Source organism: Myotis nattereri (assembly GCF_964212035.1).
Source record: "Myotis nattereri genome assembly, chromosome: 16".
Taxonomy (NCBI): domain Eukaryota; kingdom Metazoa; phylum Chordata; class Mammalia; order Chiroptera; family Vespertilionidae; genus Myotis; species Myotis nattereri.
The window spans coordinates 48,194,857-48,212,948 of record NC_138091.1 but is presented as its reverse complement, the minus strand read 5'-3'; the positions used below and the strand labels follow the sequence as shown (position 1 = coordinate 48,212,948).

At 37.2% G+C, this 18,092-nt stretch overlaps 1 protein-coding gene across 1 annotated transcript in view; it reads left to right on the top strand.

Moving 5' to 3' along the window:
* Nucleotides 1–18,092, top strand: part of IKZF3 (IKAROS family zinc finger 3) — a gene marked incomplete at its 5' end in the record, with an annotated part of 78,477 nt that overhangs the window by 11,522 nt on the left and 48,863 nt on the right. The window contains 2 exon segments of the mRNA XM_081109813.1: nt 10,923–10,976; nt 12,372–12,473. Of these exon segments, the coding sequence (XP_080965939.1) occupies nt 10,923–10,976; nt 12,372–12,473 (156 nt within the window).

Here is an 18,092-nt window from a genome sequence, read left to right as displayed (position 1 = left end):
TATTTTATTTTTTTGATTACCCAGCCAGTGTGGCTTAGTGGTTGAGCATTGACCTATGAACTAGGAGGTCACAGTTCAATTTCCTGTCAGGGCACATGCCAGAGTTGCAGGCTCAATCTCCCAGTGTGGAGCCTGCAGGAGGCAACCAATCAATGATTCTCTTATCTTTGATGTTTCTCTCTCTCTCTCTCCCCCTCTCTCTTCTTCTCTAAAATGAACAAAAATGTATATTTATATATAAAATAAAAGATATATTAAATATATTTTTATTGATGCACACCCCACACTGGGGAATAAGCCCATAACCCAGGCATGTGTCCTGACCGGGAATCTAACTGTGACCTCCTGGTTCATAGGTCAATGCTCAATCCCTGAGCCACACTGGCCAGGCCAACAGAAATTTTTAAAAATTAAGGAATAACTTATACAATAAGTACACATGTCTTAATGTATGTAGCTTGATTCATTTTTACCTATATACACACTTTCCAGATCAAGATATGGAACAGTTGCATCACCCCAGAAAGTTCCCTTGTGTCAATTTATAATTAATATACCCTCCTCACCCAAAGTTAACTACTATTTGGACTTATATAAATCATATATCAGTTTTCCTGTTCTTGAATTCCATATATGTAAATGGAATCATACAATATGTGCTTTTTTAATGTCTGGCTTTTTTGCTTTTTTTTTGCTGAATATACTTGAGATCCATTCATATTGTAACATTTATTAGTTCATTCTCATTTATTGTTGAATAGTATGAATATACTACAATTTGTTTATTCATTCTACTCTTGATGGACATTGATTATTTCCAGTGTTTGTCTGTGTAATGAAAATTCTTATGCATGTCTTTTAGTGGACATAAACACTCATTTCTCTTGGGTGTAGATTTAGGACTAGCATTTCTGGGTCATAGGGTAGGTGTATATTTAGCTGTAATACATATTACCAAACAGTTTCCAAAGTGGTTAGGCCAGTTCACCCTCCCACTAACAATGTCTGAGAGTTCCAGTTCCACGTCTTGCTGACATTTGCTATTGTCAGTCTTTTTTTAATTTTAGCCATTTTGGTGGGTATGTAATGATATTTCATTGTGACTTTAATTTGTATTTTCCTGATGAATATTGATTGACTACCTTTTCATATGTTTATTGGCCATTTGTATATCCTCTTTCCTAAAGTGCCTGAAGTGCATTTTTTTAAAAGTTGGGTTCTTTATATTTTTAATAGTTTTGTAGGTATTTCAAAAATAGTTTGGAAATGTATATTTTGTCAAAAGTATATTGTAGCCCTGACCAGTTTGGCTCAGTGGATAGAGCGTCAGCCTGTGGACTGAAGAGTCCCAGGTTCGATTCCGGTCAAGGGCATGTACCTTGGTTGCGGGCACATCCCCAGTGTGGGGTGTGCAGGAGGCAGCTGATCGATGTTTCTAAACTCCCTATCCCTCTCCCTTCCTCTCTGTAAAAAACAATCAATAAAATATTTTTTTAAAAAGTACATTGTAAATATTTCCCCCCAGTCTACACCTTGCTTATTTATTTTCTTAATCTATGTAATGACTAGAATTTTTAATTTTAATAAAGGCTAATTTATCAAATTTTCTTCTTTGGGATTAAGTGCATTTTATGTCCTGTTGAAGAAATACTTGCCTATTCCAAGGTCATGAAAATATTCTCTTGTGTGGAAATTTGACTTTTTTAAACTTTCACATTTAGATATATCACCCACTTTAAATTAATGATTCTGTTTTTTACCCCAGTTATTTTACTTTTAAAAATCTAGGCATTTTTCCCTAACCGGTTTGGCTCAATGGATAGAGCATCGGCCTGCGGACTGAAGGGTCCCAGGTTCGATTCCGGTCAAGGGCATGTACCTTGGTTGCGGGCACATCCCCAGTGGGAAGTGTGCAGGAGGCAGCTGATCGATGTTTCTCTCTCATTGATGTTTCTAACTATCCCTCTCCCTTCCTCTCTGTAAAAAATCAATGAAATATATTTAAAAAAAATAAAAATCATCATTCTCCCCTTTAAAAAAAAATCTAGGCATTTTACAGTTATAAAATGTAAATTTTACTAGGAATATTTGGGATTCACTTATATTAGCATAATTTTTTTAAAAAGTAGCAATGACATGAAATGTGCATTCTTCCTTTTCTCTCTACATGTTCATTTATGGCATGTGATAGCCATGGTAAAATTGAAATATATCTGTCTATAAATTCAGAGTAACAAGGGAAAATAGCACTAGATGTTAAATTTGTTGTTTTAAACCTGTGCTCCACACTCTGTAATTTCTTCATTAAACATTTAATATAGGGGGAAAGTGGAATCCTTAATTTTAAAAAGAGGTAAGGTAGAAAGAATTGGAATGGTAACATGGACTGTATTTGATCTGGTGCCCTCAGAAAGTAGTCTTGATATTTCTTAACTTTTACCTTAATCCAAGGAAGAAAGAAAGGAAGTATTTCATGGTTGTAGGGATTACTCTCAGTTTAAAGCATGCTCCTTGTTTTTATGTCTTCCTTTCCCTTCAATCATAATTATTTGAAATTAATTGAGTGTAAAATCTGTTCTATTTCTGTTCTTCTAAGATCTATAATCTATAGCAGTGATGGCGAACCTTTTGAGCTCGGTGTGTCAGCATTTTGAAAAACCCTAACTTAACTCTGGTGCCGTGTCACATATAGAAATTTTTTGATATTTGCAACCATAGTAAAACAAAGACTTATATTTTAGATATTTATTTTATATATTTAAATGCCATTTAACAAAGAAAAATCAACCAAAAAAATGAGTTCTCGTGTCACCTCTGACACGTGTGTCATAGGTTCGCCATCACTGATCTATAGGAAAGCACTTTAATTAAAACATTAAATTCTTTGAAACAAAGGTAAAACTTAAGAAATTAGTCCTGCTTCTCTCCTTAATGTGTCACTGACATTGTACCCTTGGTCAATTAGGTGACTATATTTTGTCATTCTTTGTGTCATGAACTTTGTCAGTAAAATGGGGAGAATAATAAATGCAATTATACCTTTTCATTTTCCAGAAATGCTGTGAGATAATATGAAATTTCATTTGCACTTACTGGATTAAGTGCTTCATGATACTTTTTTGGAGGACCACAAGCAAACAAAACCAGGTTCAGAAGAAAGCTCTCACCGCGGTTAGGGAACTGAGTAATAGCATCTGAGTAATAACTTATCTTGTATGTTCCCAGGAAGCTGAACGAGGACCTGAAATGGACATTTCAGGAAATTTGAGTTCAGCTACATTTAAAAGGAACTTTTAAAACTTTTTTCCTGAAATGGAAAGGAATAACTTCTGTACAATTGCAAGTGTCTAAGGGGAGGAAACATACAACCCAAATAGGGAGATATTGGAGGAAATTGAAGCATCAGGTGTCAGAGGAAAGTCACTTAAGCTAGTTAAAATATCCACTTCATTTCTAATATTCTGATTTCATTAGTCTTAGGTATCATTTTTCATTATGCAGAATTGTTCTTGTGATGCTAAGATTCCAGGAATTGATTATATGTGGTAGTAATAAAAAGAAATGGTGAAGGACCTTTCAGAAATAATAGCTAACACTTCTGTCCCTAATGTTAATGTTGCAAATATGAGTACATTTTTATAGTGACTCAGTTTCCAAAGATTTTGGTTAAAAAGTAAAAAACTATTTTAGGTTTTAAAAAACTATTTTTTTAAGAGACATGGGGATAAGAGTCAGTTTACTGTTTTGAAGATAAAAAGGAATGTCAGCGTTCAGGTACAGCTTTCTGGCAGCCGTCAGGCACCAGACCTGCTGGCAGCTGGCAAAGTCAATGCAGCAATCTTTCTGAGATTTGACATTTTGCTCTCCTTTAGCACCTACAACTTCCTACTGGGAAAACAGAACAGCCAGTGAAAATCTGATCTCTGAAACTTAAAGTATAATTTTGTTAGCTGATATTCTCAATTGAATAATAATTAATAGTCTCAAAATGAAGGCAAGTTCGTAACCATTCAAGTTAAAAATATGGTTACAAATTTTGTTGCTAATGTAAATATTTGGTTTTGTTAATAGTTGGTTTATATTAGAGCAAAGAGGTAAAAACATTCCCCTGTGAACTTTGATGAAATCTTAATTAACCAGACTCCTGCCATTTCCAAGTTTAAATTTTAGTTGTAATCTACTCCCTTTAATTTTGCAGCACATAAAAATGCTGGAATGTCTGAGAAAAATATTGATATTATAACAAAAATTCTAGCTAGTGAATTTTTTTAAAATGGCATCTTTGTCAATGAAAAGAGAATCTGAAGGAATAAAAACAAACTTGAAATTGTCATCTTTCAGTGAGCATGTGAGGAAGGCTTGTTTTCAGTACTGGTAGAAAACAACTTGATACTGCTAGTAAAGCTTTGAATTGGTGAAGTGCTTTAGAAAGCTACAAAAGAAATAGCCTTTAATTTTTATAGTCATCCATCTGTCAGCCATCTCAGTAACAGAATAGCTGTGCCTTTTATAAGATTTGTTATTAAAAGGTAAGGTGTCAATGGAAAGCACTAATGATTTAATTAAACTTAAGAAATATTAGATTGAGTATTAAGTTGCAGGAAAGGAAGAAGGCACCTGATATGAATGAGTGTTAACTAGGGTTTTCTGCTGGTTTATAATTTTGGCTTTTAAATGAGGTAAGAAATTGCTTTATCTAATTATACCAAAAAATCCTAATGGAAGCATGATGCCACATATATATTTGTACACATACATATAAGTACATTTAAAAATATTTTATCTGAATGTTGGCATCATGTGGTGGGTTGTTTTTTACGCTCTGAAAAGTCACATTAATTTTTCAATTGGTCACATTTGTAAAATACTTTGTATGAAAGATGCTGTCTAGATGACTTATAACTTTGATAACTGCATTAATAGAAATCACAACTGTTTCCTAGAATTCCAATGATAAAAATAGAAATATTGTTAGGAGATAGTCGTTGTTAAGCTGTCTCCTGGCAAACTTTTTCTGTAAAGGACCAGATAGTGAATGTTTTAAGCTTTGTAAGTCATATAGTCTCTGTCGCAACTACTCAGCTTTGCTGTTGGACTATGGAAGCAGCAATGGACAACATGTAAGTGATTGGGTTTGTCTGTATTTACAATAGAACTTTATTTATGGGCACTGAAATCGAACTTTACATAGTTTTCAAGTGGCACAAAACAATATTCTTCTGCTTATTTTTCTAACCACTTAAAAATATAAAAAAAAAAACATTCTTAATTCACGGGCCACACAAAGACAAGTGGCAAGTCGTAGTTTGCGGAACTTTAATCTAGAGTGTTCATAAGGATCAAGAGATGTAAAAATTCATGGTAGAGATGTAAAAATTCATGTCCATTATGAGTGGGAACTATTTTGGGAGTTAAAGACACAGCAAAATAGCAAGACAAAATGTACATAACATCCCTGTTCTCATGGACCTTACATTCTGGTGTGGGGAGGCAGAAAAAACAAAAATGACCAAAAATATGTCAGGTGGTGACAATAAAGAAATTTTATGAAGAAAAATAACGCAAGGTAAGAGAAGACCAAGTGACAATGAAGGATGACATTTTATGTAGGGTAGTTATGTAAAGCTTATTTGGTAAAGTGACTTTTGAGCATACAACACCTGAATAAAGCTAGGAAGTGGCCAGGTACTAGGTGGGGGAAGAGCATTCTGTTAAGAAGGGAAGGTAAATGCAAAGGTCCTGAGGTAGGAGCATGCTTTGCCTATTCAAGTAACAGGAGAAATATAGACAATATTTGTGTTTCAATGAAATTAACCTACTTTGAAATTCTTCCATCATCTGTACCAAATATGTATAAACATCAGTAAAGAAAACTGTATTTCTGTCAAAAGCAATATACGGACCCTTCTTTCTTAGTTTTCTAGAGCGTTCTTTTAAATATTTTAAAGCTATGTTGACTGCCAACCCAATATGTCCCATTAAATGGAAATTTTTTGAGGTTTTTTTTTTTTTTAACTGAAGTATAAGAAATTACAAAATGGTCCATTAAAAACTGAAAAGTTTTAGAAATATTTAACAGTTGGAAATTCCTTTACCATCTACCTACGACTTCATGTTTTTATAAAGACCTTAATTTCAGGGAGAGAAAGTGTACTTCAATCTATTTTGTCCTTATGTTTTAAGTATTTTTTTAGCACCTAAGAACATCCATGTTGCCTGATTATACATGGTTTAATGTCTTCTTAAAATTCTGAATACTAAGGGTCAGAAATTCTCTTTGAAACTACTCAGTTATTTCTAGTGTTACTTACAGCACACGAATGCCTCTTGAAAAAATATTGAGAGTTATTTAAATGTCATTGTCAGAGGATTTAAAAGGTTCAGGGGACCAGGACCTTTTCCCTTTAGGTCACCAAATCAAAAGCCATCTTTCTCTGTAGTAACTAGAAGATGTTTTCACATGAAGGTTGCTCATGTGAAACCTTGAGCTATGTTTTTTTCCTTTTATTTTTCTGTTAAGAATCCCTTTAGTATGCAATTAAAAGTTTCACAGGTAGTTTTTTTTTTTTTTTTTTAACTAAAAAAACCCCTCAAAACTTACAACACTATCAAACTTACGGAAAAGTTGCAATACTGTACAAAAAAAACCCTTTTTTTTCTGGAAATTTTGAGAGTAAGTTGCTGATATGATATCCTTGAATACTTTAGTATTTATGTTCCACCTTCTACAAAACAACTATCAAAATCAGGAAATTAACATAGATACATTACTCCCATTGAATCCTTGGACCCGATTCAGATTTCTCCAATTGTTTCTCTAATGTCCGTCACTGCAAGAGTATTCAACTAAGAATCACACATTGTATTTAGTTGTCATAACTCCTCACTCTCTTTCAGTCTGAAATAATTCCTCAGTTTTTCATGACCTTGACACTTTTGAGGATTACAAGCCAGTTATTTTGTAAACTGTCCCCCAACTAGAGTTTAGTTTGTTTTCCCATGGTTAGATTCATGTTATGTATATTTGGCAGGAATATCACATGTGTTGAAGGCCTGGGGTGGGGCGAGTGGGAGCGGGATAGAGGGAGTGGAGGGGGGGGGCGGGGAGGCGGATATCTGTACCACTTTCAACAATATATATATATAAAAGAATGAGATAGGATGAGTCCTAAAAAAACAAACAAAAGACCCATGTCAAGGCCCTGGCCAGTGTGGCTCGGTTGAGCATCATCCCATGCTCTCAGAGGTCACTGGTTTGATTCCTGGTCGGGGCACATGCCCGGATTGTGGACTCGATCCCTAGTAGGGGGCATGCAGGAGGCAGCTGAGTGATGTTTCTTTCTCATCAGCATTTCTCTCTCCCCCTCTCCCTTCTTCTCTCTCTAAAATCAATAAAAAACGATATACAGACAGTCCTCGGGTTACGTCGGACTCGACGTACGTCGTTTCGTGGTTACATCGCCATCTCCCATTTATTTATAAAAAAAAAAAAGTTCCGTCATTTTGATGTATGTACATATGTGCTTTATGTTTTTTATTATTTATTTACCACAAGTAAAGGTCAGGAATTGTTATCTTTAAAATTTTTTTTGCTGTTTCACTTCATTACTGCTGTGTATGTGCTCCATGTGAGTGACATAGGTGCTTATGTAGGTGGGTTCTGACTTAGGGCGAAAATCACATTACGCTCCAATGTAACCCGAGGACCAGTATATTTTTTAAACCATAGCAAGCACAGCAGCTGGGAAGCAAGGAGGAGAAGTTCTGGAATGGAGAAGGCAGGGAGGGCTTTTTTTGTGTATAAATTCTCTGGCTGATGCAAATCTGTAGCTGATCCTTGAACTACACTTATATGAGTCACACTCTGAGCAGCCCATCTGAACAGAAATTTGTGCTTCTAAAAGGGTGGTCTGGGCCCTAACCAGTTTGGCCCAGTGGATAGAGCACCAGCCTGCGGACTGAGGGGTCCCAGGTTCGATTCTGGTCAAGGGCATGTACCTTGGTTGCGGGCACATTCCCAGTGCGGGGTGTGCGGGAGGCAGCTCATTGGTGTTTCTCTCTCATCGATGTTTCTGGCTCTCTATCCTTCTCCCTTCCTCTCTGTAAAAAATCAATAAAGTATATTTTAAAAAAAATAAAAAATAAAAGGGTGGTCTGGGAAACACTCAATCCCAGGCATAGTGTGACATCTGGTTACCCTAGCTACTTCCCACCACAAATGAGACAGAATTTGAGTTTAAATCCAGGCAAGTTGCCGAAACCGGTTTGGCTCAGTGGATAGAGCGTCGGCCTGCGGACTGAAAGGTCCCAGGTTCGATTCCGGTCAAGGGCATGTACCTGGGTTGCGGGCATATCCCCAGTGGGAGATGTGCAGGAGGCAGCTGATCGATGTTTCTCTCTCATCGATGTTTCTGACTCTCTATCTCTCTTCCTTCCTCTCTGTAAAAAATCAATAAAATATATTAAAAAAAATAAAAATAAATAAATCCAGGCAAGTTAACTATATGCTTTATTTTTAAAAAGTAAAATAAAGAAAAATTCCCATACTGTTGAACATAACAGGATCCATAAATTCTATAACACCATTTACAATGTCCAGTGTATTATCCAAAATTTTAGGTCATGTGAAGAAGGAAAGTGTTACTTGTACTTAAGAGAAAAGGAAATCAGTGGTTACTGAACTCAAGATAACATAGATATTGGAATTGGAAGACAAGGATCCTAAACAGCTATAATAATTATACTCAAAGATGTAAAGGAATATATGCTTGTAATGAATTAACAGATAGGAAATCTCAGCAAAGAAACTATTTAAAAAGAACAAAATGTAAAGTTCTAGAACTAAAAATTATAATATATGAAATAGAAAGTTCATTGGACAGGCTTAACAGCAAATTAAGATGATAGACAAAAGTAAGTGGATTTGAAGATCTATATATATAACAGCCTAAACCCATGGTTGGCAAACTGCAGCTCGCAAGCCACATGCAGCTCTTTGGCCCCTTGAGTGTGGCTCTTCCTAATTAAGTTAATAACAATGTACCTACCTATATAGTTTAAGTTTAAAAAATTTGGCTCTCAAAAGAAATTTCAATTGTTGTACTGTTGATATTTGGCTCTGTTGACTAATGAGTTTGCCGACCACTGGCCTAAACTGAACGACCAGACGCTATGATGCACACTGACCACCAGGGGGCAGGCTCTCAATGCAGGAGCTGCCCCCTGGTGGTCAGTTCCCTCCCACAGCCAACCTCCCCCAGCTGGCCAACCTCCCACGGTCCCTCCTCCTGGCCAGCCGGACAGCCCTGATCAGTCTGATCAGGACTGGGTGAGACGGCCTCGATCACCAGCCAGGCCGAGAGACCCCACCCGTGCACGAATTTGTGCACCGGGCCTCTAGTATATCAATGAAAGTATTCAATCTGAACAAAAGAGAGAGAAAATGTCGAGGGGGAAAAAGAACAGAGTCTGAGGGAACTGTGGGGAAATATGAAAAAGTGTAATGTATATATGCAATTGAAATCCTAAAAGGAAAGGAGCAAGAGAATGGAGGAGGAAAATTTTAAGAAATAATGTCCAAAAATTTCTCAAGTTTGGTGAAAAACATAATTTTACAGATAAGTTCAATGAACCCAAGTGGGATAAATTCACATAAAATCTACCTAGGCATATCAAGCCAAAATTAAAGAGAAAACCAAAGGTAAAGAGAAAATCTTAAAAGTATTTGAGAAAAAGAATAATATATAAATATTATCACTAACTTATCAGAAACAGTAGAGGCATGCCATTTCTAAAGTGCTAGATGAAAACTGTCAACCCAGAATTCTATATCAAGTAAAAATATTCTTTAGAATTGAAGGCAAAATAAAGATATGTCCAAATAAATTAAAACTAAGTTGTCATTCACACAGTGGCACCACTAAAAATGTGAAAGGAAGTTTTTTATTTTTTTAAAAATATATTTTTATTGAGTTCAGAGAAGGGAGAGGGGGAGAGAGATAGAAACATCAATGAGAGAGAATCATTGATCTGCTGTCTCCTGCACCTCGCCCCTACTGGGGATCGAGCCTGCAACCTGGGCATGTGCCCTTGACTGGAATCCAACCCTTTAGTCCAGCGGTTCTTAACCTGTGGGTCGTGACCCCTTTGGGGGTCGAACGACCCTTTCACAGGGGTCACCTAAGACCATCCTGCATATCAGATATTTACATTATGATTCATAACAGTAGCAACATTACAGTTATGAAGTAGCAACGAAAATAATTGTATGGTTGGGTCACAACATAAGGAACTGTATTTAAAGGGCCAGAAGGTTGAGAACCACTGCTTTAGTCCGTAGGCTGGTGCTCTATCCACTGAGCCAAACTGGCGAGGGCTAAAGGAAGTTCTTTAGACTGAGTTCCACAGATGGGAGCTCAGGTTTTCATGAAAAAAAAAAAAAAAAATCAAAAGCACCAGATATATTAAGTATGTGGGTAAATACAAAGCACTAATTTTTCTTCTTAATCTCTTTTTTTAAAAGACAATATAGCAAGTTTTTTCCTTCTTTTTAAAAAAAATTATTTTAGGGAAGGAAGGGAGAGAGAAAGAGACAAACATCAATGGATTGCCTCCCTCATGTGCCCAACCTGCAAGCTAGATGTGTGCCCTGACGGGGAATCACACCCACTACCTCCAATCAACTGAGCCACACCAGCCAGGGCTCTTCTTAATCTCTTTAAAATACAATTGCTTGTGTAGCTAATACCTTTTATACTCCTTGAAGCACTTTTTAAGGAGGATATAGAGAAAGAATAGTCTTGCTCTGAAGAGGAAATCTGCTGCTAAAGCTTCCAAAATGGTATCCTTATTAATTTTAGGATTCTCAAATCTGAAAAAATTTTTCTCTCAGCAGCTAATATTTATTATATATACTTTTTCAGATATAAAACCAAATGTGGAACTGAAAAGCAGTCAGGAGCAGTCTGTGCCTACAGGTAAAGTAGCATCAGTTCTTTCCTGTCTAGAAATAGAACTTCACTGAAATTACCAAAGAAAGAGGAACATTCTGATTGCAGTAAAAATGCTATGGAAATGTGTTGGGGAAGAAAAATATGGTTGTCTCTTCCTGTTACAAAAATAACTCATCAATTTAGATCATATAAGTTCTTTGGTATTTTAGGACCAAACCATACCCCACCTACTGATTCGTTTGAAGAAAGACAGTTTTTGTTGAGTAATATAGTAGCTTCTATTTGAACAACTTGAGCTTTTCACTCTAGAACACTGATCAGCAAACTTTTTTTGTAAAGGGCCAGATAATAAATATTTTAGATTTTCTGGGCCACATATGGCCTCTATTGCAGAAATCTCTTTATATTTTTACAGCCCTTTAAAAATGTAAAAGCCATTCTACCTCCTGCGCCCATGCAAAGACAGGCCATGGTTAGATTTGGCCCTTGGGCTATAGTTTGCTGACCCCTGCTTCAGAATGAACTATAAACATTTAAAATAATTTATTTCCCCCAAATAACTCCTATGTTTTCTCTGTTGATTAACTCACTTTTTAAATCAAAGTTTATGTTGTACTAAAAATTTCATCACTTAAATGCTGTTTTGTGTTACTGTGAGTTGGTACCATTTTTCTTGTGAGTGTTCTTTTTGGGGTGAGTTTTGATCCTGTTTATCACATTTGTTTTCATGTAGGAATTTTGTTATTTGCTGGGCTGATTCTTTTTAATATATTTTTATTGATTTCAGAGAGGAAGAGAGAGGGGGAGAGAGAGAAACATCAATGATGAGAGAGAATCATTGATTGGCTGCCTCCTGCACGCCCCCTACTGGGGATTAAGCCTGCAACCCAGGCATTTGCCCTGACCTGGAATTGACCTCCGGTTCATAGGTTGATGCTCAACCACTGAGCCACACTGTTCTGGCTCCACATAATTACATTTATAATGTGAACAGAAAAGGAAAATAGGAAGCTTACTCTAAGGAAAGCATCTTTCCAAAATTGGGTTATATTAGTATTTTCAGGCTAAGTATTTCTCATCACTACATATCAATACTTTTTGGTCATAAATAGCAATAACATTCTACCAGATATTGTGAGATATCCCAAAGGAGAGAGAATTTCTGTACAGAAAGAACCTGAGTTCATTTAACTCAGGTGAAAGAAATATTCAAGAAAATCATGTTTAATGGAAAAGTGTATGAACCCTGGATATATTTCTAAACCTCAAGAGTTTTCACATATATCGCACTTAGAGTATGCATAAAAGGGATACTATCACTAAGAATTTCTGTGAAGCTGAGATGGGAATCTACTTTATACATGTTTATAAAAAATAGTTTAAGTTGACTGCATAGTTAAAATTCTTTTTATCTCCTAGAAGGCCCAGTGATTTTAAATGACTACAATTTAACCAAACCTCATGAGACAGAAAATGTGGACAGTGCAGAATGCCCAACCAATGAAGATGAAGATATGGAAGGTGAGCCATAGTGTACAGACAACTAATGGTTATAGATATGGTTAAAACTTAATATGAAGAAATGAGGAATTCTCCAAGGAAAACTTGTATTTGTGGATTGATTTGGGAGTAATTCAATTTTATTCAGTTTACAAGTATTTGCATTTAATAATTTGCTATATAGGTTATCAGAAAATTTTGAGAATTTAAGGTATTTATTCAGTATTCAAGTTATACTAACTTTTTAAAGTGTTATTTTTACTCCTTTTCACTACAAAAACAATACATATTCATTATAGAAAGATTTGTCTGGGGTGTTTTCCAACACCAACAACCAATTCTTCAAATCTTAGACACCAGCTGGGAATCCAAAAATTCAATTATCATACTAACTCCTGGAGTTAATGCTGAACCCACAGGTTAAGGGATCAGTTTCACAGACTGTTCTCACTTCAGACACAAGTTGTAAGTACCAGATCCCCTGGTTACCTGCACTAATTCTAGCTTGGCTACCAATTCAGGGTTTTCCACAAACCTCCCTCAGGTTTGATAAGTTGCTAGAACGATTCACAGAACTTAAGAAAGCACCTTTCTTTCTGTAGCCAGTTAATGATAAAGGATACAACTCAGGAACAGACAAATGGAGCAGGGTATGGTGTTGGAGAGTTTCCATGCCCTCTGGGCATAACACTCCCACAACTTTGATGTGTTCACCAACCCAGAAGCTCTCTGAATCTCATTGTTCAAAAGTTGTTATAGTGCTCAATCTATAGCCCCTTCTCCTCTTCCTGGTGGTTGGTGGATGGGGCTGAAAGTTCCAATCCTCTAGTCACTTGGTCCTTCTAGTGACCACCCCATACTGAGGCAATTTAGGGTCCCCACCCTAAGTCACCTTAGTAGCATAAACTCAGGTGTGAGTGAAAGGGGCTTGTTATGAATAATAAAACATACTATCACTCAGGAAATTGCAAGGGTTTTAGTAACTCTGTGCTAGGAATCTGAGACTAAGACCAAATATATTTTTGTATTATACCACAGGACACCCTCTGGTCTTTGACCATGAATCTTATAGCAAAAGGATCATAAAGGTCAAGAGATCCTGGAATAGGGGAGGAAGAAACTTGCCTCTTGCCTTCAGGGTTCTTTCAGCTGTTCTAATAATTAAACCTATAGGATGCAGGCTAACCAGAGAAAATAACTAAATCTAATTACGTTCATCTGTATGGGGACCCCACATTGACAGGTTCAGAGACAAAAAGGGAAAACGAGGTATATATGACATTCTAAGCTAAGGATGAGGTAAGATACCTCAGGACTTCAGGGGATCTTAAACAATCAATGTTCCAATTGTCAGTTCCAATTCTCTATGAAAATATTATTATGAGCAGGCTACCTCTCTGTCCATTGGTTGACATGGGCTGTATGCCTTGGTCTGAAGAAATATGACTTGGCAGTCCAAATTGGTGCAATGGCTCCTGTTTCAGTTCTTTTTTAGTAACTCTGACCATTTGCATCTACCACCAGGTAAGCGAAGTCTAATCCAGAGTCAATGCTTATTTTGTCAAAAACCCATTTGTAGCCCTTGTGGGGGTACTGCCATTGGTTCCGTATAATCCACTTGTCAGCTATGTGCCGGGCCTTCTTCCTGAGGAATCTTACCCATAGTCATCTGCAGCCTCTGTATCACTTGTTAATAGAACAGTTTGGTTGGCATTCTGAGCCTCAGAGGGTAAAAAAGGAGTATGTCCAGATTCACCTCTCTTCATTTCTGTGGTCCTCAAATGTCTACTTATTTCATGAACCCAAGTGGCCACCTTAAGCAAGTACATTGCAATATTCACTCATTGGTTCTATTCACCTTTTCAAACCTGGAAGGGGGTTCTGTTGGGTATTGACATGCCCCACTTTAATGCACCCATCATATTCCCACAGTGATTTCCATAAGGCAGTGCCTCATATGGGCATCCTTTAATAGACCAAGTTTTCATTGTCCTTCCGCATAGCCATATAGCCAGACTATTGGCCAGGCTATTGGCCTTGACCCATGAATTCTCCTGGTTCATAGGTTGATGCTCAACCACTGAGCCACATCAGTTGGGCTATATATGTGTTTCTTAAAGGAAAAAAGAAAAAAATGTTTCTTGGGATCTTTTGTCTTAGATACTTAAGGGATCAAGTAATAGAGTTCTATGTCTAAAACTTCTGAGATTCAAATCACAGCTTCAACTAACATTCCAGCTCTGCCTAGCTATACTTTAATTTGTTCTAGTTCTTAACCACAGAGACTGAAAAATGCTGCCTGGCACAGGATGTGGTCATTTGTGCTGAGGAAAGGCATATGGTGTTGTACCAGCTTTATGCAATTTCTTGAAGGTGACATCCATGGAGCCACACTCCGAATGAGGCAAATAACTACCATCAGCTTGCATTTTTCTGAGTTAGGGTTTCTTAGTTCTGGTAGGTAATGCCATTAAGTATATGTTTGAAATGATGATCCCTATACAACATTTGGTCTGAAAATTTATAATTTATGTTAGAATTTGCTCTGGGTTCAGAGATAGCAATGAGTTTTATATTCTCAAGTAGTTGGGGCGGTGGGGGAGGAGGACAGATTAAATATCCACAATAAAAAAAGAAACCAAATAATTTCTATTCAACAGTAGGAATTTAAAACAAATATTGTAAAAACCCATCTGGTTTTAGGAATCCATACAATAGTTTGCAGCCTCTGAATTAGACCTGTTCCAGAAATGCTTCTAAGAAGAAAAGAGAGAGATTCAGCCCATGTGATCTACTTGTTTTGGGTCATTTTCAACTGCTGTAGCTGCCTTTGCTATTTCTATCACCTTACCTCTAATACATGTCAATGGATTGATGGAATATCTGTGAGTTTTTCTCAGTTATTAGGGCTCTGGGAGTGTCATACAGTACTTGGTATAAACTAGAAGGTATAATCAACCATTCTAAATAATTTGGGAGAGAAGAAATGGTTCTTCTTTCTAAGCCTGATTTAGAAAGAAACGAATAGGTTAACTTTAGTGTTGAAAAAGTAATCCATTATTTCATGATTAAGCTCCAAATTGATTACTGTATTATTAATGTTGGCATTTAATCTGGGTCACATACATTTGCAACAGGTTATAACCAGGCCTCTGCCTTTTATTTTATTTTATTTTTAAATATATTTTTACTAGAGGCCCAGTGCACGAAATTCATGCAAGAGTAGGCCTTCCTTCGCCTGGCTGCTGGCACCAGCTTCCCTCTGGCACCTGGAACCTGGGCTTCCCTTGCAGCTGGAAGGACATCTGGTCTAATTAGCATATTACACTTTTATTATTATAGATTGATTTAAGAGAGGAAGGGAGAGGGAGAGAGAGACAGAACCATCAACAGGCCCCTGCCTTTTAAAAAAACAGTAATATGAACAGTATATTTAAATTATACACGCTAAATTATAAAATAATAGAATTGAAAAGTAGGTGGTGTGGCTCACTGGCTTAGCGTCAACATATCAACCAGGAAGTCACAGTTCAATTCCCTGTCAGGGCACATGCCTGGGTTTCGGGCTTGATCCCCAGTAGGGGGCGTGCAAGAGGAAGTTGGTCAATGATTCTCATCATTGATGTTTCTCTCTCATCATTAATGTTTCTCTCTCTCTTTTCCTTTCCCTTCCTCTCTCTGAAATCAATAAAAGCCATTTGAAAAAGAGAGAGAGAAATGCAGTTATGGGCTGCATAACTAAGGTAGAACCTCAGCTTTTTATTTTAGTCTTTCTTCCTCTGAAAGTGGATGCTCATTTTTGCCATTTCCCACTTAGAATATGGAAGGAAAGATTCTGTCCTGGCATGTATGTTTTGAAGTTGTGATTCTACATGCATATGCTGGTGGCATTACTTTTCTATCTTTGAATAATTAGGGAATATTTATTTGGCTACTAACTCCCTGCATTGAACACTCTACTGGCCCCATTTTCAGCAGCCCCCTGCCAACCACCATTCCTTTCTACTTACACTTGCAGTTTGTTCTGGAGATGCTACGGGGCAAAAAGTACACAATGTACCTCACTATCCATCAGCATCAGCTATTTACCCTAAGTTGTACATTTACCCTTTGTTTAGTTTCATAGGGCTTCTACAACAAATGACCACAGTGGCTTAAAACAACAAAACTTTATTCTCTTACAGTTCTGGAAACTAGGAGTCCCAAGCAAGGTGTAAGCACAGTCATTTTCCTCTAAAGCAGCAGTCGCCAACTGGTGGTCCGTGGACCACCGGTGGTCCATGAGGTCCGAAAGGTTGGCAACTGCTGCTCTAAAGGCTCGCCCTTTACAGGCTCTAGGGAAGAATCCTTGTCTTTTTCTAGCTTCTGGTAGCTTCTAATATCCTTGGTGTTCCTTGGCTTGTGGCAGCATAACTCCAGTCCCTGCTTCTGTCAGCACATGGTCTTCTTCCCTGTCTTCTCTTCTTGTAGGGACACCTGTCATTGGATTAAGGGCCTATCCTAATCCAATGTGACTTCATCTTAACATTGACCTTATTTCCAAATAAGGACACATTCAGAGGTTCCTGACAGACATTAATTTGGGGGGATATTCAATGCTAGTACTATATCCTTCATCTCCCAAATATTTACAACTGAATATAAAATATACCTGGTACTCATGAAATAGATTTCTTTTTAATTAATTGTACAGTGGTGATCAATTAGTGTATTTGTTTAAGTACTTTTGTTGTGTAAGAGTTAGGATAGTACCTAATTCCATGAGAAAAGTTGAACTTGATAATTTTTTGAAAGGCCTTGCATTTTCTCTCTTGCAATACCTTATGTGAAGCTTAAATCAAAGATAAGAACTTTCATTAGAAAGTGTGCTCAAAAAATTTTTCCCTCTTAGGAGATAAAGTTCCCATCTTCAGTAGCTTTCCATGTAAGAGTCTCAATCTCTTTTGAGGTGTACAACTTTTTTGCACTCATGAGAAATACAAATTACTTTGATGCTTCTGAAAGGGGAGAGAAAAAAACAAGCCACATTTGCGGTTTATGGATGCTAATTACTGCTACATTCAGATGTGTGAAGGAGGGGCCTATGGCTGGAGCGAGCTGGGAGAGACCAAGTAAGCCTCGCCTAGGCGCTCACTGAGGTTCCAGCGGTACTGCTCATACACGCAAATATATGCTTCAAAAGGAAGTGCCGTTTTTTATCAAAATATTACATCTCTCAAGCCCAGATCAAGACCTGTCGCTCATGGGATGCAGGGGTTATCTTACAAAATCAGCAGTACTTTGCTGCAGCAGTTCACTCACAGGGGATTTCTGTAAGTACTCACAATGGCAGAGAGGCGTTATGCCTTCTACTGTGTCAACGGGTAAGTTCTGTTGGTGATAAAACCCAGACACTTCTCCTTGAATCTTTTAAACAAAAAACATCATATTAGAATTTTTCTTAACCAAGCTGTATAGCACAGTGAACTACAAGGAACTTACAGGAAGATATTTGGCATCTGCCAAAGAGAAAGGGATTGCTATAAAGGTTGACAGAAAAATGGGCCTTTCCGCTGTCCTTAGTGGGTCTTCTGAGACTCTTCCCCTCCTTTTGCTTTTTTTTAACTGTGGAGCAGTAGTACTGGTGCCTCCTAGCAGTGA